This window comes from Sturnira hondurensis, unplaced genomic scaffold, assembly GCF_014824575.4.
Source record: "Sturnira hondurensis isolate 20B ecotype Veracruz unplaced genomic scaffold, ASM1482457v3 Scaffold0000648, whole genome shotgun sequence".
NCBI lineage: Eukaryota > Metazoa > Chordata > Mammalia > Chiroptera > Phyllostomidae > Sturnira > Sturnira hondurensis.
Window position 1 is genome coordinate 7923353 of NW_028073279.1, and position 22298 is coordinate 7945650.

General features: G+C 40.6%; 1 protein-coding gene across 2 annotated transcripts in view; it reads right to left on the bottom strand.

Moving 5' to 3' along the window:
* PDE4B (phosphodiesterase 4B) overlaps window positions 1-22298 on the bottom strand; it is a 356277-nt gene that overhangs the window by 31536 nt on the left and 302443 nt on the right. The window contains exons 1-2 of one of the 2 annotated variants that reach the window (XM_037043140.1): window positions 9112-9129; window positions 8503-8615 (exon numbers count right to left, since the gene is read on the bottom strand). In XM_037043140.1, coding sequence (XP_036899035.1) covers window positions 8503-8592 — 90 coding nt within the window. In that variant the 5' untranslated portion in view covers window positions 8593-8615; window positions 9112-9129. Of the gene's footprint in view, window positions 1-8502; window positions 8616-9111; window positions 9130-22298 lie in introns of those variants that run through there. The other variant, XM_037043124.1, reaches the window with a different exon arrangement.

Sequence of the window (22298 nt, forward strand, 5' to 3'; positions counted from 1 at the left end):
TAAGTGGAAGGATGTGGCCTGCACGTCACCAAATGGCACAGTGTCTTCAAGAGTGTGAATCTACCGACTACAGGGCAAGTTCCTCCTGGCATTTTCTGATTTGCTAAGTCCAAGCTTCTGGGGAGCTGAGTTCTCTCTGCTGGCAGAGCACACTTACTTAGAAGTAAAAGATTTTGGAAGAGTAAACTCCACCCTTGGCTTTTCTTTCATAGAAAACAATGGCATAGATTCGGGGAGCCTTTAGACTGAGACATGTTCTAAAAAAAAAAAGACAAGAAAGAAGTATAAAAAATGTAAAACAGATATTTTTCCACTGATATACTATCATTCTATTTTTCAAAACTAGTATTCTAAAACCATATTTGATATCCTAAACATAATTATCTATTTTTTTTTTTTACATGGAGAGAAAGGCTTCCTTTACAATGACTTATTTAGCACTGGCTGGTGTGGCTCAGTAGATTGAATGCTGGTCCGCAAACCAAGGGGTAAGCTGGTTTGATTCCCAGTCAGGGCACATGCCTGGATTGCAGGCCAGGTCCCCAGTGCATGTCAGAGGCAACCACACATTGATGTTTTTCTCCCTCCCCTTCTCTTTAAAATTAAATAAATAAAATAAAATGAGTTATTTGTCAGGTTTTGAGAATATATAATGCTTTTTTTTTTCAGCTAGCAAGAGGTGCAACATTATCAAAGATAATGTTCCCTCACTTCATTCCTGCTTTTTTTCTAGAGATTTGTTCACTTGGGGACTTTCAAGTGAGTTAACAGAAAGACTGGAAATGAATTAGAATTCAGTGAAGGAAATAGTTCTGTAAATACCACTGTAAAATATGAAAATTAAGCAAAACAAGATTACAAATCAAATTTATTTCAAAGCACTAAAAAACTTTCAAAATCCTTGATTTGCTCAGTTTTGATAAGATTAGAACTTGAAATACTGACTTATACTCTCAATAATACAACTCAAATTTATTATAGAAAGACTAACTAAAACGATGTCAGATAAGAAATAAACAGCTTAACTTCTTTATCATCTGTGTTTGAAGACAAACTCCAAGGAAGAAGTTTACATGTTGCTTCCAGGTAATTTCGTCAGATTAATTATCGCTGCTGAAGAGCCACGGCCCCTCTGTTTTATGGTCATGTTGCATGCATCAGAGAAGGGTAGTGAACAATGAAATTGCCTCTGTCCTCTGAATGATATTGAGGGTAGGCTAAAGTCTTTTGAACAAAATTTTACTGCCTTATCTGAGGTCACGTTACACAGTTTTGGGAAATAAATAGCTTTGAATTTAGCCAACTGATCCGTAGGAAGTAGTAGATTAGTTTAATGTTGTTATTTGCAGTTTTACGCTTGCTTTACAATCATTTTCTATAACTACAGTCATTCTTCCTTCTCTTGTAGTTGATGGACACTGCTTCCCAGCTAAGGAGACTGAGCTCGAGGTGATCCATGCTTGGTCTAGCAGAGGTCCCAAATGCGGTAATTGCAGATTAGGATTTTAAAGCAGATCTAACCAATGATGGCTAAATTTCAAGAAACCATGACAAAATACCCTTATGAGAGATACTAAATACCTCTGCGTTTCTATATTTACCTATCCCATTGGGATCACTGATGGTGAGTCAGACGACCCTGGCAGCAAATCCTGGCTCTCTTCTTTACCTAAGGAAACTTATTTCAAGTCTCTAAGCCTCACTTTACTCACCTGCAAAATAGAGATAATAGTACCTGGTTCAAAGAGTTGCTGTAAGTACTAATGACAGAATATAGGTAAGGAGCTTAGCACAATGTCTGCGCACATAGGACACACATAGTAAAAGTAGGTCGGTTGTTTACTATTATTATTCAATCAGTATATGCAAGAGCTGAAGGAGACCATGGAGATCATCTTCTCCAATTATTTGTTTTGTAGATAAGAAAGAGGCAAAGATTCAAAATGATTACATTGATGAAGATAGCACATCTAAATTGAAGTGGAGCTAGAACTCAATGGCTTATTTTCAGGCTCTTTTCACTTTTCCCTCATATATATAAAAATGTATATGAGTCCTCCACTCGACTATCAGGACTGATTTTCTGCCTTCTAATCCAGGGGCACCTCTAACATTTGTACAGCCACATACCATAAGTGTAAATATATAAAAGATTTAAATTGAGCTTCCTCTAACACTCCTATCTTGGCAGATGTCCCTTCCTACAGCCTGGAAGACAAGATTGAATTTGAATTCCTAAACTCCTTGAATAGGATGGGAAGGGGTGGAGGGATCCAGCTCCTGGACCACGCCCTGCCCCACTTACCCCCATGTCCTAACAGTACCAGGGACCACATGTGTGGGCCTTTGTACATCCTCTGCCACAGCAAGCATGTCCAAGCTCCTTCCGCACAATCTCTCAAGCTAAGTGCTGCCTCTTTGCTGCTCCCTAGGTTAAGGGTATACATTCCTGCAGCACATCCAGGAAAGAAGCCTGTCCAGTCCCCCCAAAACGGGTTCAAAACCATTTAGGCAGAGAAGGTGGAAGTCCAATGGCTACAGCGTGGTCTGGAGTGGGGAGCACACCTGGTCCCGTGGCCTGGCAAACTCCTGCTGGAGCAGAGTGCAGCTGGAGAACGAGCAGGCTCGGGCTCTCTTAAATCGCAGGGTCTAGGAAAAGCATGCCTCCTGTCTTAAGGGTGATACTGCTCTAATTATGTCATTTAATTTTAGGCAAAAGTGGAATTCTTTTCAATAATCGGTCACCTGCCTATCATCTTTCTGACAGAGTTCTAAGACGAATCTTTTGATCAGTAAGATGTACGCCCTTTTAGTTCTGCTGGATCCAATATTTCTCATACGTACGGATTATTCACCTGGATTCAACCTTACCTGACTTTAAGGTAATTGTTTTAGGCAGTTCAACATGAAGAGAGCAAGGATCATAAACCAGGTACAGGTCACCAGGACAGAAAGCCCCAGGTGCCTAGCAACGGGCAAAACTGAGAAAACAAGGACCTCGTCCCCAGGGTGACATTTCCACCCCTAGCATACTGCTGGTCATATGGTTTAGACCCCTTGATCTTTCTCCCTGGTCACGAGTTCAAACCCTCCCCTGACCTTTCCTTCCCTAGTACGTTTCTAGCCAGGTAGTAGGTCCCCTCCAAGGAGGAACAGGGGACTAGAGAATAGCCTCATGTGACTCCCACTCAAGTCCTTGCACAACTACTCCCTTAAGCATTAATCCCTCAGGACAATGAGGCTCTGATCAGCATCAAATAATCTTAGGAACAAAGCCTTGAGTCAGCTGACCACAACAGCAGAGTTTTGGTCAAACTAGAGATAACATCTAGACCTCGGAGGTATTTCAGCTCCAGGCCCAGAAAAGCAGTAAGGCCAAGCAAAGTGATGCCACAGCTGACATCAGGACCAGCTTCAATGACCAATGACCCCATGCCCTGGTGCCAACCAATCAGTGGAGAAGATAACCCTGAAAGGACACACCTGAGAAGCTGACATATATTCCACTGAGATCCTCCCCTGAGACCTCCCCTAAGGCCCATCTTTAGAGAAGGAATAAAAACCCTCAGGGAGGAAGACCCAGCATGCATTTTCCCTCTTTCTGGAGCACAGCTGCGCCTTTTCCGCTCTCCTTCCCCAGGTGTGTTACCTTTGCTTTTCTTTCTCCCAAGCTCCAAGGGCCCTTCTTCTGCTTCCGTAATTCATTTCCTGAGCCCATGCAGCTCAGCTGGCTCATTTTTTTTCTACCTCTGTGATTTTTAAAATAAAATTTTGCCTTCCTTCTGTTTGAGTTTTTTTGCGACTCTGAATTCTTTCTCAGCGAACTCATGAACTGAGATTGCTGATCTGAGGTCTGGTCCAAGTCCACCAGTAACATTCTGGTGCCATTTCACTGCTAACAAAATCAGTCTACCCCAATCACAGTCGAGTGTCCGGAAGTTTTGGTGTCTTGTGGTTCCAGATTGGCAGAATTGTACACCTTTGTGTTTCCCACTCAAGAGCACAGGCAATTACTCAATTAGTTGCCTTTATGTTTAACATTCCTGTAGGACCACACTTGAGCAACTGGAAAAATAGCCAGGAGGATTCACTTCCCCTGTGATGGTATCTGTAGCTGACTTCACAGCGCCTTCAGAGAAAAAGAACCATCTATCTACTATTCCTACCTTACAGATTTTCTAAGCAAATAGCTACTGAAGTGCTAGGTCTTGATGCTTCATTCTACACAGAGTACTGATACTCTTCGGGACTGTTCTTTTCAACAACAGAACATCCATTTCCCTGATAGGGCTCAAACTTTTCTATCATACATAAAATAGCCCCAAAACTAGTCTAGAAAGAAAATGATCGTGGAGGGTGCTAGTTAGAACAATTTGGACTTGTCTGAATATAGATCCTTAAGGAACCACAGCATGTTCTTTTGTAAAACATTCAACACGCTGGCCATGAATGACTCCTTTGACATTTTTCACCTGAAAATCTTAGGCAAAAGACTGTTTCCCTGGAAAAGCTTCCCCCTTCATCATCAGTCAAAACTATGGCTCACTGGGATTGTTCTGTGTCCCTCCTTCCTCAGCCACTGTTGTTGCAACTCTGTACTTTTTCTGACTGCGTCTGTCAGGAAGGAGACAGGAAATTCTAGTCACTCTCCCAGCAGCTGCGCCATTCCTCCTATCCTCCTCCAATGACTTCAGCTGGCTTCAGTGACACGCGGGCAGGAACTGAGCCACAGTGAAGGTCAGGAAGACAGGTCAGTGTTTATGCCTGTTGGGCTGGGGATCCTGCTGAGGCTATTTGGTTTCTTCCTTTCTATACTGTTTCTCTTTCCGTTCCTCTTTTTGTAATGCAGAGACAAAGCATCCTGTTTTCAAAACATCTGACTGTTTTGCCACAGAGAAACTCATGCTCTGATGCATTTCACTGAAGTATGAAACAATTCCTCTAATTCAGGAGGTGATAAAGTTGAAACATCAAAATTAATGAACAAATCGAAGAAGGCAATCTGTTGTTAAACAGCTCTAACAGATTTAACTGAACGTGTGCTGCTGGCAAAAGGTTCACTAAACATCCTTTTCTCTTGAAAACCAGTGTCATTGCTTCATAAAAACTGTAGCTTCATTTATCTATCTTGTTGTAATTCTTGGGGGAAAATAATCGGTGATATTAACCCACCTGGCTGCACCTTTATTTATAATTCTGGGATTCCATTTGACCTGTGGCCAGCACGAAGGACAGGGGAAATTTGAGCCAAGACTTATTTTTTTTTAAGTCACAGAAACAGTTTCTGCCCTGGCAGGCCTAGCTCAGTGGATTGAGCACAGGCCTGCAAACCAGAGGGTTACCAGTTCGATTCCTAGTGTAGGGCACATGCCTAGGTTGTAGGACAGGTCCCCAGTGCAGGGGGGTGGTACGTGAGAAGCAACCACACATTGATATCAATGTTTCTATTCCTCTCTTTCTCCTCCTCTTCTCCTCTCTCTAAAAATAAATAAAATCTTTAAAAAAGACTCAAAAAAAAGAAAGCATGTCGTATCTAACTCTCTGGGTTCTGAAGCACATTCAGGAAAAACCGTTATGATGATCTTTGATCACCATAATGTAAAATGTAAAACATAAAATGTTTTCTTCAATTTGTAAAAGAGTTAAGAAAGAACAACAAACAGGAAAACACACAACCCTACCCAGATGAAGTAAATATAGAAAAGTTCTTGCTTTTCTTCCACTAGACTCGGTCATCTCTCTGCCAGCTACATATATAGACAGGCATATATGGAATTCCCAGGCACTCCTTAAGCAAAAACACTGGCTCTCTCATCACCATTTTTAAGTAAGTTCAGAGGTTGCAAAAAAAATTCAGTAGTCATTTAGCTGATCAGATCTGGGGACACATCATTTTTTTGCAAAGATGTAGTATGTGGCATTAAGAAATTACCATCTATTGAACTTTAACTACACAGCAGGTGCTTTGCTGAGTACTTTAGATGCATTATCTCACTCACAGCAACCCAGTGAGGTAGGTACCACATTTCTCCCTGCTCTATGGGTGAGAAAATTAAGTCATAGAGCAGTTAAGCTGGACAATGTCGAGTAGCTAGTAAACTACAGAGACAGGATTTGAACCATGATCTTTTGACTCCAAAGCCTATGCCTTTGACATACTGCCTCTAGAGAAGATGTTCACAGTTACTTTCAAGTCTGTATCTCAGCGATTGCTGTTGCTCTTTTGCTTAGCGAGGGTAAGCCAAGGATGACCAAATAACACTACACAGTAATGACAGTGATGATGATGACCATATTTTCAAACAGCAGCTAGGATGGAATGCCCCAATATTTCAACCTTTTAACGTTGAATGTGAAATTTTATTTTTACAATAGATCTATAGCTGGTATGTATAGATTAATTCTGTTTAGTGGGCACAAAACTATTATTATAGACTAATCAAGACTTTGTGGTGAGGGAGGTAGCTGAGAGTAAAAAGAGCAAGATCTTTTTAAAAACTGAAATGGATTTCAGTTGTCAGCTGGGCATTGCTCATCCACCGGCTAATTGCTTTGCCCTTCAACCTTTCCACTGTAGATTCAGAAAATAGGTGAGGCTGCATGCCTTCTACTTAAGCTAACTGCATCAGAATTAAGGTTTAGCCCTTTCTTTACGGTTAGCTCTATTCAACTTTCATTGCTTCCTGCACACGACACCATAAAGAAGGAACGGAAGCCTGAAGTGATTGGAATTCTTACCAGGAACAACAGTCTCTGGTCTCAGAGCCTTATTAACTATGACACTAAATATAAAAGTTTTAAATAAATTAGCAAGACAGACACAAACCTAGTTAGAATCCACAATACACCAACACTTGAAATGAAAAATAATAGCAATTTGCAGTTTGTCAATGTGTATTCTACTCCCTCCTGCCCTCTTCACCTCCCCCCCAAGTTATTACCTACTTCGTCTTAGTGACTCCAGAAGAAAGTTCAACATGTTCTTTATGGTGAAACCTGCTGAAAAACTACCCTCAGATAGTGGATCTTCATCTTGTATGGGTATCAATGACCACAAAAGCACAGAACGGTATTTGCTGATGCTCTAAAGTGGGCTAAAGCATGTGTGAAAATACTCTTACACGGAGTACAGGGCAGTTTAGAGAAATGACGAAATTAAGCTCTCCTCATGGGGAAGCAGTTAATTGAGATTTACAACAGCCTGGAAAAACCCAGAATTTAGCCTTCAGTTGAGAACTTCAGAGAAAAATCAATAAATAGTAAAACCTCAAACCTTTTATTTTTGACTTGACTCTGAATCAAAATTTAAGAAAGCAACTTTTTTTATGTTTTGCCCTTTCATTAAGCAATAAATCAGGAGTAAGAAGAGTGCCCCCACCCCCTCCTCCAGGACCTCCTAAGGAGGCAGTGCTTCCCCTGCTCAGATCCTTTGAGCAGGAGCCAGCAAGCCTTGCTAGGAAGGTGATACTTTTGACCCAAGGAAAGGAGGAGGAGGGACCCATATTCACTACTATACCTCAGGGCTAGAAAAGGCAGGCTGCAGGTATGGAGCAAAATCTCTCCCCAGCCCCAGAACCATAAGGCAATAAAACAATACCTCAGGCTAGTATGATTAGGGGTTCTGAAAGTGTGTACCTATGAGGGTACACTGCTAAAGCTTTCCATGTCTAGGTATGTGTACACACAAACACACAGTCTCTAAGGGAGAAATATGAGCAAAAAGCAACAACTCTCACTACATAAATTAGGAGTGTAAATCCAGATGTTAATTAAACAAACGATATAATGACACATAATCACAGTCCTTCAACACTAAGTTTTGTCTGGCATTGTGTGTACAACCATCTCTCTGCAGTATGGGTGCAACTTGGTTTTGAATGATTCCACACTGAAAAGCAGCAAACTTTCTAGAAAAAACTTTCCTTTTTGGAGGCCAGGTATATTGTTTCTTTCCTTTTTTTATCTTAGCCATGCTAGCATCACAAAACAAATGTTAGAAAATCCCAGAATGTCCAGAGCAGAATTTCAGAATTTATGCAACTTCAGAGCAAACCATTCTTTCCATTGATCTATGAAGAGCACAGTTTTTTTCTCATAAAAATATGTGAAACACCTGATTGCACTGCCACATTTTATACATTTTACCCCATAAATTCATTCAGAGTTTATCTTCCTGGTAAATGTTTTAAAAAAGGCTTTCATTTGTACACTGATTCGTACACTTTATAGACATCTCTCAAACATATTCCGAACAACATCAGGAAGAAAGAAGTTTGGTTTCTGGGAGTTAAAGCACACTGAGGATTTTAAACTTTCCTGTAGTATCCAGATATAGGCAAAGTTTGGCACTTGGGGACAGAGTCTCCCAAGGTAGATGAACAAACCCATTCTCCCGTCGCGTTCTGGGTGCACCTCTGTCCTAGGCAGAGGCCAGGGGAGCCCAGAGAGCCCAGAGCTCCCTACACGGTCCCCCTTTCATAAATAAAAAGGGTCATCTCTTACCTTGTTAGAAGCCATCTCGCTGACGGAACGGTAGGTCTGTATGGTCTCTAGCTGGTCTAAGCACCAGTCCAATTCCTCCAGCGTTTCCATTGCTAATTTTTGATAAGATTCTTCTGCAAACAAACACACAGACATGTAGTTAGGCTGGAGCGGCTGCAGGCTGTCCATAGCAGAGTCACTGTTGCTGCTGCTGATCCCGGAGCTACTGAAGGTGGCCCCGTGCTCTTTCATTATTTGCGCGCGATTCCTTCCTTCCAGCGCTCTCCACCAGGAGAACGAATCACTGATCGCTGCGGTGCCCGTGCCAAGTTTTCACCCCCCTGCCTGGGTGAGGTGTCCGCGATCTACCAAGAACCTTCCACGGAGGAAGAAGGCGGGGAACCAACCATCTCTTATAAGCTCATCTGCATACATGCGTCTTAAAACTAAAGGCAGAGCAAGGAGTTTTCTCAGGCTGTGTCTGTCTTAGTCATCCCGGGGCACTTTAGGGTGCGTGATGTCATTTCTGAGTGTTTACCGTCTAGAGGAGAAATGAGGAAAGCGTTTTCTCATTTTACTGTTCTTCTAAATGATACAGTCAGTCGAAAATTGGGGGGGTGGAGAACTCACAGTGTCACTGGAAAGCAATGGGCAGTCATTCATTCCGGGGGAATGTGTGCCTGTCGGATTAATTTTTAATTCAGCCAACACTGACCCGCACCAGGGAGAGGCACAGGCTAGTCCTCCCCTCTTCTGAATCTCTCTTCTAAGGGCCAAAATGAAGTCTCCGTGATAAGACTTCAGCCTAAGAGAGACTGTCTGGAGTTTTATGTGAACACGTTTATTGGCGGTTTATTGGCCTGGGAGTCCTGCAGCTCTTGTTATACTAAACAAAGCGAAAACTTCTCTGCAACTTCCAGGATCGCAGGGAAACTGTGAACCGGACTTTCAGGTGGAGCCAGATGCAAACGCTGCAGATTTTCATCTTGATTGAAGTCAGGGGTTCTGAGTTATTCCCTGTGGGAATCTAGACTTTCTGGGACTATTTCTCAGTTGTCCTTAAAAATACTGTTTTTAAGATTATGTTTTAGCTGAATATAAAAGCCCCTTTAAAGTGTTTGCAACATGTCATTCCATCCCCCAAAGTTTGGGAGTCTAAATTAAATTAATAATTAAGGTTACTGACTTAAGAAGTCCATGTTAGTAAACACTGAATGGATTTTAGAAATGCCAGATGAATTCATGGTGCTATAGACCATAATAAAAATCAGTCAGACTTACCTGCACACCTGACTGAATTTGAGGGGCACAGCATCCGTGAACTCTCCCAACCTTTCCAGAATGCGAGTGAGAAGCACCACCAATATAATTAAAAATCTTACATTGAATTCTATTATGAAGAAAAGACTACACACATTCCTGTCAGATTTAGAGTTCATATTCATGGTGAAATTGGGGGGAGACCACATAGCTTTTTACTCGGGTAAATTTATGTGAGCAGCACTCACACTTGATGCAGGAAAGGAAATAAACAGGAGAGTTTAAAGGAAATAAACAGGAGAGTGATTGGAACCACTTGTTCGTGGATGTGCATTTCGACGAATAGATGTTGTGTTTATTCCCCAAATACGCCTTCGTTTCAGGAGAAACAGGGGTTAAAATTCAATATCCTGTATGTCATACTTAAAAAAATCCACAAAACCACTGGAGGTGACTTCCTCTATTTTTTTTTACACTCAAAAATGTGCAGACAAGAATTGAGGTGTTTTCAGTAAAACTCATTTCAAGCCAGACTTGCATTATTGTCTCTCCTTTCTTCCTCAGTTTTGCAATGCTGCTTCAACAAGAAGCATCTCCTCACTCACTCTAGTGTGTCCAAAACATCCCCCGTCTTCTGTTTCCTTCCTCCGAGCACTTCTTCCAAGAGACCTTTTTCCGAAGTGACAGAACCCTCCCATTCTCATTCTAGGCCTCTTATAAAATAAAATATACTTTTAAAAAAGTCCAATCTTGTCCCAGCTACCTGGGCTTTACTACCTTAGTGTCTTCCACATCACAACTCATGGGTCTCAGTGACTAAGACTGACCGTTTAGCAGGATGGGGGGAAGGGAACAATTTGTTCAGGGCCCTTTGAATCAGCTGATACCCAAAATGACTATAAGATGATATATCACACTTTTCCTTCACTGAGAGGAAAAAGGGGATCACATTTTTCCACTCACATTTGACAAAGGAAATACAGTACTTGTAGCAGCAGAAGCACTGAGGAATGAACAGGTCTTTCCAAAGATCCAATTGTGTGTTGCCACCACAGCTCATTCACTGCCTATTGCAGTGATTTGCAACCTGCAGGCTCCAAGAGGCACAGTGGTGTGACACAAGAATTTATAAATCACACAATACCTGACTCGTCACTGACCTTTTTTCTCTTAGATGGTCAAATTTAAAAAAAAATGACAATAGCCAACACAACAATAACCGTCTGGTGTGAAAGAATCAAAATTATACCTATTTTTGTCAGTTTGGCCAAATATATATTTTTTGGAGTGTCACAGGATTTTAGTCATTAGTTTCTGTGTGCTGTGAGATGAAAAATCATTGGTCCACTACACAGAACAAGCACATATGTGCTCCAAGAGCTGGTACAATACTGAAATGTGACAGGACCTTATTCCACTGCCCTCTCTTATTCTGGCCAGTCACAATATGTTTTTTAAGATTTTATTTATTTATCTTTAGAGGGGAAGGGAAGGAGAGAGGGAAAGAACTATCAGCGTATGGTTGCTTCTCACGCGTCCCTGCTGGGAACTGGCCTGCAACCCAGACAATGTGGCCTGACTAGGAATCAAACCGTGGTTGTTTGGTTCGCAGGCCCAAAATATTTTTAAGTGAAATTATTACATTTTGATGTTAATGAGGATTTGTTGCTTCCCAGATACTAAATAAATACTCAAGACTCTCTTTGTGTTCCATTTCAGAGCCTTCTTATCACAGTAACTAAGACAAGGGACACAGACGTCAGAGCAACTAAGTATGGGGCCATTGAATCCCTGCTGATCGTGGGTACAGCCCAAGGAAAGGACCAGTGCTGCTCGGACTGACCTTCACACCATAGCTTTGTAGCACCAGCACCAGGTCCAGAGTTCAGTATCTAGCAGATACTCAGCAAATACTGGGAGGAATGGAAATCAAAGTGCTTGCCCACGCCGCCTGCAAGTACATAGGCACCTAGAAGCTGAACAGAGCAACTGCAGCTCTGTGGAAAGAGCACTGGCTTTGGAGACTCACAGATTTTGATTTTCTCGTCTGTTCATTGCTGTGCAAATCTGGACCTCAATTTCCTACATCTCAAAATAAGGATCCAAACACTTATCTCATGAGGTTATAAAGGGATTAAATGAAATAAAATATATAAAGTGTCACCATGGTAGCCGGTTCTTAGTAGGTGATTGATAATATACAGGAGTATAATTAGTCATGGCAATCGAAGTAACCCAAAGGCCTGGCTTTTGGGGGTGAGGAGAAATGGGAAGAAAGAAAGAAGTGCATGGTCAGCAAGGGTTTTTATAGTCAGGATCAGCTACAGAATTTGCAGGGCCCAATACAAAATGAAAATGTAGGGCCCCTTGTTCAAAAGCAGGAAGAAGCACTGTTAAAAGTAGTAAAGTATAAAGCTTTTTCCTTTCTTCTGGAGTTTCTATCTTGACCTGTCATGGTGTTATTTTTTCTTAAACCTTTTATTTAAAATAGTTCTAGATCTACAGAAAAGTTGCAACTATATGAGAGTGTTCCCACATATCCCACATCCAGGTTTCCCTATTGTTAACATCATACATTATTGTGGCAACTTGTCACAGTTAATGAATGGCATGGTGTGTTTTATTTAGTCTTTAATGTCACATGGTGGTACACTGAGGAGAGTCCAGACCCTCATAGGACTCTGGAAGCCCTGCTCACCAGATGCTGAGGTGTGCTTACCTTCTAGCGGCCATACTGATGTGCTGTGACCCAGCTAGGGTCAGGCTCTGGGAAAGCCATGCATCTCCCCTCCACATGGTACCAATGTGCCAATGCACAACAGAGAGATGACACCTAAGGGTACTACAACCTCTGCACTGGGACATGTATATACCTGGATCAGGGGTGGACAAGAGGTTCACCCCCACCAAGAGATGGCCTCTGTTTACCATGCCAATCCAGGGCATGGCTAAATGTTACTTGAAACTTTGCAAAGTACACATGTCCAACTCTTTGAGCCTGGACCCAGGCCCCCATCGGGAATGGATGTCAGCTGTGGTTATGGGTGAAGGCAGAAAGAGGGATGCTGGGTGAGTCCCAGGGTGCCAGGGATCAGGGAGAGGGTAGCTGAGAACACATTCAAGGGATGCAGGCAAGTGGCAGAAGATAGAGCAGCATATGAGCCCAGGCTCTAAAGCCACTGGAGTATACACCATTGTCCCATCAGACTTCACTTAAAAAACTTTAAAAAAGCAAAGATGAAATTATTACAAGTTTCAAGACAGAAACCGTGAAACCCTTCTGTGGGGGGGTCCTGTACTACTGCACGGGCCACCTGCCTACGAAGCTGGTCTTGTTTCCTGTCTTGTGTAAATGGCTCTGAAAAGGAACAATGCTTAATGCCATGAAGCAAGTCTCAAGGGGACGAGAACAGGTAATGGAAGAGTGTATGGTTATGGGGTCAAGCCTATTTGTCAAAAACTCCCAGAGGGAAGAAGGAAGAAGGAGAGCCAGCCTCCCTTCTACACGTCCTCTCTGCCCCTCTTTCTCTCCAACAAGAGTGGCAAAGGAAGACTTTCTTCCTGCTGCAGATCTGGTAGGTATTGCATTCAACCCCGAGAAACAGGAAGAGAGAAGGGATGGTTTATTATAGTTAATATTAATCTGGAAATAATACATGGCATTCATATAGCTCTTTTCTCAAAGGATCTCCAAGCACACTACTTGTTAATCTTTGCAACATATCTGTGTGACAGGCACTGAAGAGGTATGATTATTTATAATTTACCTTAAGGCACCGGCTAAAAAGTATGCCATGGTTAGAATTAAATTATTAGACCAAGATTTCTGGCAAGATTACCTCTGATCAAGGTAATCAGAGGATACCTTGATCTAAGAAATAGAGGATTTAGCTCAGTGCTGAAAATGCATGCATTCTGCAAAATGCTGCATTTAAAGTGACATCTCATCCTTGGGTCTTTTCTACTTAAAATTGCACAATTGCCTTCTCAAACGTTGTCACTTCTGGAGGTTATGCAATATTTACTCAGAAGACCTGATAGTTTCTGGTTCTGCATCTTGCTTTAGTGGGTGACCTCAGGTGAGTTACTAGAGCTTGCTGAAACTAAATTTCTTCCTGTAAAATGAGAGGAAAAAAATACCTTCTTCTCATAGGGAAGATAGAATAGGAGAATACACCCAAAATCAGACTGAATATTTTAAGTCCTATGAACATTTGGTAAATATTGCATTTGTAAGTGGGACAGAGGTGCATTCTAGAAAGTTAGAAACTTACAGAGAAGCAAAGGTTTGAAAGGATAAACATTTGACCGAGCAGAGATGGCCACAGCTGGCCCCTTTGTGCACGCCCTCTCCTGTATGGATGAAGAGAAGCAAAGGTTTGAAAGGATAAACATTTGACCGAGCAGAGATGGCCACAGCTGGCCCCTTTGTGCACGCCCTCTCCTGTATGGATGTGCACGTGTGCGTATGCAGGTGCACAATCACAATGAGATCACACTGTCCAAACTGTCGAGTAATACTCTTTCTATCAACCATCTCCCCTCTTCTGTTTTAATAATTTTGCATTTCAGCTAATATTTAGGTTATATTCCAATTTCCCCAGTTTTCTTTTTTTAATGCAAATCCAGCAGAAATGTGTGTTAGCAGAAATGTTGAGAAGGAGAGGTCCACAGAAGAGTGACAGGAAAGGGTAATGGGAAATCTCGGCCTGGCCACAAATCGGTCGCAGCTCCTAGTTTGAAAACATGGAAACAGATTTCAGCAGTTATGAAGTCAGTGCCCCAGCTGGTAACAGACCTCGGGTGCCCTAAAAGTTTCCTTCTTCCCTCTTTTGTTTGAGAGTGAGTATGTGTGTGTGTGTGTGTGTGTGTGTGTGTGTGTGAAATAACAATATTTAACATGAGATCTCCCCTTTCAACAAAGTTTTACTTATATGCACTACACTGTACAGTAGATCGCCTTTTTTGCCTTACATAACTGAAACCATGTACCCTTTAACTAATTCTTTCCCAATCCGCTCTCCCCCAACCCGTGGTAACTATCCTTTTACTCTTAGCTTCTCAAGTTGGACTATTTTAGATTCTTGAAATCAGGGGTTATTCTGAATGTAATTTTAACATAGCTCTGTATATACTAGAAACATATTTTTCAAGTTTTCCCTATTTTCTACCCAAAAGTAGTATATAGAAAAAAACGTAAATAACCTTTTGTTTATCTGCTATACATAATCAGACTCTCTTTCCCGACTAGAGAAGGTGGTCGCTATTTCCAAGGTCGTGTGGTGGTTAGATCAACTGCCATGGGCAACGACAGAGATAAATCTCATAAGCATAAATGTCAAGAAAAAGAAACCAGGTATTAAAGAGTGCACAACATATAATTCTATTATAGAAAGTTAAAAAAGAATCTACTATATTAGAAATTAAAATAGTGGTTAGTGATTGGGAAGGAATTTCGGGGGGCCTCATACAGGGTTGTTGATGATCTATTTCTGGGTCTGGGTACTGGTTAAGTGGGTGTGTTCATTTTACGAATATTCACTGACTTCTACACTTGTGATTTGTGCACTTTTCTCTGTCTGATTTTTTGGGTAGGCTTTCGACAGATAGTGCCATCTAGGGAAAGCCCAGTTTAAAAAAATAAAGCACAAGATTTCTAAAAACACATCTTTTTCTTTTGTTGAACTATAGCAATGGGTATCAACAGAATTTAAGTAATTCTCACATAGCTGAAAAACAACCCTCGAAAGACATTGGCCCACGAGAACTTAACCACCAATGCAAGACACTGGTTTTGATATTACACAGGCCAGGAAGCAGCTAATAACTCAAAATTTCACTGGAACATGTTGGAGTCTGACCCAGATGTTTATAAATTCTGATTTCCCATTACTAGCAGTGTGATCTTAGACAAGGTAAACAGCTTGACTGTACCTCCATTTCTTTACCTGTAGAAGAGGAAGACAGCATAAACTAGCTGTGAGAATTCAGTGAATTAATGCATGCCAAGTTGGCACAGTGGCTGGCATGTATCAGGCACTTTTTCATCCCCCCCCAGCTCTCTCTCTCTTTCTGGTCCTCGTCGCTTTTCCCAAAGGTAGATTGCCACATATCTGTTAGCTGAGTTGGGTGGAGTTTTGCCCTTGTGCGTGAGAGGACAGCACGTGGCCATGCAATTCTAGTGTCCCTCCCACCACATGGCCTCAGATAAGAAACTGCCTCTTGGTTAGAGTTTATTGGTTTTTTTCTTCTAAAATATAGATCTGGCCTGGTATATCATTCTGCTTTCATCAAATCTTGACTGACACACCAGATCAAGGGACCTTCAGCTGTGGAGAATTGTATAAGAAAGCTATTTGTTCATTCATTCATTCCACAAAAATACTTTGAGTGTCTCCTATGTGCCAAGTCTGCTGCTGGGTGCTAGGTTGCAGCAATGGACAGGACACATCAGGAGGGTATGGTCTATCGCCCTGAATGATTATATGGGAATCTCCTTTGCTATTCTCCATAACGGTCAATCTGTGAAGCTGGGTGTCTTACTCATTTCCTCCCCTCTCCTGTCCCTCCCCCACAACCCCAAGCTCATACAGTGCCCTCGTGAAATTAGAGAAATGTGCCATCTCTTGACAGACAGTTTGGGAAGAGATCATGCAAAGTGATGCATGGGCTGAATTTCAGCTCCCCTTAACTGGCTAGATACCTTTGATCAGTACCCGAATGACACAACCACCTTATGCAAGGGCCTGGTGGCACATGCGTGTGGGGGCAGCCCACAATGAAGGTATCCCCAGAATGACTGGGAATGATCCATAAAAGCAGGGTCACAGAACACAAGTCACAGCAAAAACCTGCACCGTTAACCTGAAAATAAAGCAAACCCTTGAGATTGAAAGGAAAACATCCCAACAAGACCTTTCCTGAATCTTCATTTGTGGACACCATTAAATAACTGAAACAACATAAAATAACTTAAAATTTTAATTTGGTAGACTAATTATGACCTTTATGTACAATTTTTGTTTTCATAGACAAAATTTTTTAAAGCAAGGGCTCCATGTGGGAAATAATAATAAAGGAGTCCTTGACGGAAAAAACTAAAAAACCACTCTTCTGATCCTTGGAAGTGAGAAGTGTGTATTAGTTGGATTCCCTACACTTAGCTTGTGACTCCACCTTTATCCACAAGCTTCTAGCCTTGCAGATGTCTTCACTATACTCTACTTGGAGTGAAGTTAGCATGCTATTTCATTCCTCTGTTCCTCCTCCAAGTGCAGTAAGTTTTTCATTAAAATGTAAACCATTTTCATATATATATATATATATATATATATATATATATCAGCCTTTTTAAAAAAAAGATGTTAGGTTGGAGCTATTGCCCCATTTATTTAGTGGTCTTGGTTATGCTTTTCCCCCTTATTGTTAGCAATAACTCTTCCTTTTAAGTTATTAAGTCCAAAGATAATGTTTTTGATGAATATTCAGTAAATAAAATGCACCCATGTTACAGTGCAACATTTTAAAAACCACATGGTTTTAACCTTTAGTAAAATATTCTTAGAACAAATCACAGGAACTGGATAAAACACATACCATGTAACACAATTCTTCTGAAGGAAGTCTGTAAGCCCCATGTGGTCTTTCTTTAGGTGGAAGTTTGTTAATGTGACTTTATAAATATGGAACTTTGCAATTGCATATAACAGAGATTTCAGTCTAGGTGGATTCACAGAAGAGGTTCACTGTCCTCAAGGGAAATAACAGTGAAAAGTAGGTCATTTGATGCCGATCTTCCTAGCAAACTCCTGTAAGACTACAAGTTAAAAAAAAGATTCCAATCATAACTAGCTTTTGTATATACAACTTGACAGTTCACCAAGCACTTTCACTTGCAGATCTCATTTTTTCCTTGAAAAAGAAACCTCATGAGACAGAAATTATTATTGTTATGACATACATATTCCATTACACATGCAAGAAAATTGAAAGTTGGAGATATATTTTATCATTTACCGAAAGTCATCTGGTGATGGGGGTACGAGTAAAAGGAGAGGGAGAGAGAAGGAAAGAAGAAGAAAGAGGAGAAGGAGTGGGAGAAGGAAGAAGAAGAGGGAAAGGAGGAGGGAAGGGAAAGGGAGGGAAATATAAGGGAAAGGAAGGGAAGGAGAGGAGAGATGAGAGATTGAAACCGAGAGAGAGAGAGAGAGAGAGAGAGAGAGCAAAGGAAGGGAGGAGGGAGAGGAGAACTTAAGCTCTTTAAATTTCATGATCTTTTTTGTTGATCCATGAGGCCTGTTATGAACAAATGGTCCAAGTTTCTCTCTTTTTCACCCAGGCAGGCTTATACAGGCATGACTATGTCCTTTATGTGCCAGCCTCACAACCCTCTTTCCTTTTGCTCTGCTTCCCTTTTTTTCAATGTTCTCATCCTTAACAAAACCTGCTCTTCAGAAGGACTCTGACTTTGGCATTTACTTACTAATGAGCATCTGAACTCATCCAGTTAATAACATGTACCATCAATGTGAAAGGGTGCTCAAGGGACTTAATTATTCATGAGAGACAGGGGACTTGAAAGCCTGAGAAGTGGGAATGTAATAGAGTTCAAAGAAGGCCTATCTTGGAAAATTATAACATTTGAAGGAATAAGAATTACGTATAAAGAGGAAGGAAAGCATTCTATGTGGAGGAACATCCACATTCTTTGTGGAAGTGCTCACTGAATTGAGAGCAAGCAGTCCATGTGGTGGGAACACTGAGAGAAAAAGACATACAAGAAGTTCAGATCAGCTTATACACAGCTGTGGAAGGTCATGGAAAGAAACTTGGATTTCATCCTGGAAACAATGGGAAAAATTTTTTGAACCTTATCAAAGGAATCACCAAGGAAAAGTTGCATTTTAAAAAGATCACTCTATTTGCAATTTGGAGAATGAACTTAAAGGAACAAATGAATGGATATATACAAGGTGGCTAACTAAATAGTATTGCAAAGTTCAGCATCTGGAGGAAGACATATCATTTTGATTTCTGACGCTGCCATTTATTTTATTAACAGTGTGAACCTGGGCAAGTTATTTAATTTCTCTAACTAAATCTTAATTTCCCCATCTCTAAAATAGTGTTATATATAACCCTGTGTCTGTCTAGGAAAAGTCCAGCCATTGTTAATATAACAAGAATGGTTTGCACAATATCAGTGTGACCTGCCAGCCAAGAAGAGTGGACTGGAATGCACATGTGTGAACAATGATGTAGAACTAGTCAGTAGAGGGGGTAGATGCCACTGAGTGAACATGTGTACTGTGTGGCCATTGCATGCAAAATGATTGAGCGAGTAGAGTAATGAATCTGCATCAGTTTGTGTTAAGCGTAAATATTCCTCTGTGGAAGCTATTCAGATGATTCAGAAGGATACAGCTATGGGCAACTGGTGATTAGCAGTTTCATTACGGCAACATGCCACCTCATACATCACATCTCATGCAGAGTTTTTTTGTGTGTGAAGCAACAAATCACTCAGGTGATTCAGTGCCCTGCAGCCCAGATTTGGTGACCTGTGACTTTTGGCTTTTCCCAAAATTAAAATAACCTTTGAAAGGGAAGAGATTCCAGACCAACGATGAGATTCAGGATGATACAATGGGCAGCTGATGGTGACTGGAAGAACTGTGTGAAGTGCCAAGGAGACTGAGACACCATTGTCCTATGTACAATGGTTCTTGTATCTTTTATCTTCTTTAATAAATGACTCTATTTTTCATATTACATGGCTAAATGCCTTCTAGACGATATGAGATATGCCTTGCATATCTTCCCCAAGAGGTTATTATGAGAATTAAATGAAGTTATTTGTATTAAGGCACTTAGTACCTGTTAAGTATTCATGCCAGTAGCCAGTAGCATTATTATTCATTTTATTGCAGTCACCTAAGCAGGAGATGATGATTGCTGAAATTATGGAGTGGCAATGGAGATGCAGACAGGTAAATATATTTGAGATACTCATGGATTTAAACTATATGGCCTCTAGGATTACAGTATTTGGTTGATGACCAAATACTGAAGTGACCAAACTCCCAGTCACCTCAACTTTCAGGTCCAGAATGTGATTTTTGTCCGTGTGGTGTGACTTTTTTTTTCATTTAGATTGAGCCAACTCACAAGGTCACGAAGAAAAATCAGAGACCAATTTATAGAGAGCAATGGTTTACTGGAAATCGTGCATGTTTGCTAGTCAATACATGCTCCTTGACCTGGGAGACTAAATTCTAACCTATCATTTCATGATTGCTTGGTAATCATGAAATCAGAGCAGAAGAGTAGCTGGATGTTTGAAGTGACTGCTTTCCTCAAGCCTGATGTATTTAGCTCCACTACTAAGGTAGATTGTAGTTGTCTCTGCTTAAATATTTCCATCTGCTTTCCCAACTCTGCTCACCTGGCTAACACTTAGTCATCTTTTAGGACTCAACCTAGAGTCATGTCCTCTACAAAGGTTCCTAAATACTGTGAGTTTGGATTAAGCTCCCTTCCTTTAAGCTCCCACAACTCTATGTGCAGGTCTCTATCTTCGACTGACCACATTTCACTGAAAGTATTTTCTTTCATTTTATCTCCCCCAGTAGGTGGTAACCTTCTTGAAAGCAGGGACCACATCTATTTTGCTGGTCTTCTATGCAACACAACATTAGTATGAGCTAAAAAAAATATTTGAACTGCTGACTTGCCCAACATATCAATAGATGGAATAGTGATTACCAAAACGAATGCAACCTTTGTTACTGAACAGTATTGAATAAGCAATGTCAGGAGTGCTTGTTCCTTGTTCTCTTTTTAGTAGTCTCCAAAGAAACCACATTTTTTTTGCTCATATATTTAATGTTGTCATGATTAATGAGCTCTGTATTTTTTTGCATTCATATCTTTATTAGCTTTCTAGGGTGACTAGTTTTAATATGGGAGACATTCTATTATTAAGTGGATTTCTGCAAAATCACATGCAGACTTTGTTACTTATTTCTTCCCCAAGTAGCTATATTCAGGCACTTTACTGTAGATCTTTCTTCACTGAGCCACACTACAATTCCATTAGATTTTGACAGCTGCCATATGAAAGATATAACTAAAGTTCAGAGTAGATAGCGCAAATGGATAAAGGAAAAGGAGATCAGAAGAGATTTGGAGGTCAGGTAAAGAAGATTCATGGAATTTTGAGAGAGGAAAAAAAATGAGTCAAGGAAATGTACTACCACATGAATAAAAGTATGAAATTAGAAACATGTCACACCATTCAGTCTTGTTTAGGGAGAACAAAATATAAGAGTCTTATTTGGTCAGAACACTAGGTTTCAGGAAGAGAGGAGAGTGGGACAAATTTGCAAAGGTAAGGTGGTCAGGGTCAGATGCTGAATAGCTTTTTATTCTAGCTGAAGGAATCTATTTGGCAGGCAATGGGGAGCCATTGAAATTTGTTCAACAAGACAATGGTGCATACAAAATGGTTTATAAATATTTTAATACTCTTTTACAGTTGTATAATGCTTTGCAGTTATAGACCTCTTTCATATTTATAATTTCTTTTAATCTTCATCATACCTTGTGAGAGATGTAGTATTGCCTCTTTGTATAGAGAAAGAGACTGAAGTTCAGGGAGTTTTTAAGTGTCTCACCCCAAATCCCATAACTAGTAAATACAGAACCTAGAAACTTGAATCTAGGCTTTCTGACGCCAGCTTCAGTGCTCTTGACATTAAAATGCAGCCTCTAAGAAGATGGATTATTGATCTAATAGCAGAAAGTTTTAAGAATTATAGGATGGGGCAGAGAATAAGTAGTTGGTAAATTATCAGTATCAGAGATTGTTATTTGCAGGAAAAGTTTGAAGTTAAGAAGCAATGAGGTCCCAAACTGGGGTGTTAGCAGAGGGAATGGAAGGTTTATTATATCTTAAATTTATCTTGCAGAATGAACGTTGTCAAAGGAATTTGAAGAATCAATGGAGAGTAGAAACAAAAGCTTTTGCCATTGGGAGTAAAAGTGATAGGTGGGAGGAGAAGAGGGCTTGAAATTTTCCTTTCTCCAGAAACACTATTGGCTAAAATCTTGCACTTGCTTGTGGGAAATTGTCTCGACCTGATGCTCTCCTGGGTGATGTCTCAGATCACATAGGACTTTGGGAATTCACCATATGAGAATGGCATTACATTTGACAGTTAATTGTTTCTGAGAGCTGAAAGCCTGCTACATACAGTCTTTTCCAATTGACAAAACACTTTCAAGTTGCTCATTTTCTTCTGCAAACAAAGCCATGAAAATGATCTCCATTTTGACAAATGAGATCACTGGGGCTCATCAAAGTGAAGGGACTTGCTTTAGCAACCTGGAATTTCTTCATTGTCCAATATGGTAGTTACTAGTCATGAGTAGCCATCCAACACTTAAAATGGGACATGTGCTGTAGGTGTAACATACACACTTTGTAGGGAAAATAAACATGTAAAATATCTCCATAAAGTTTTATCTTTGATTACATGTTTAAATTATATTTTGGA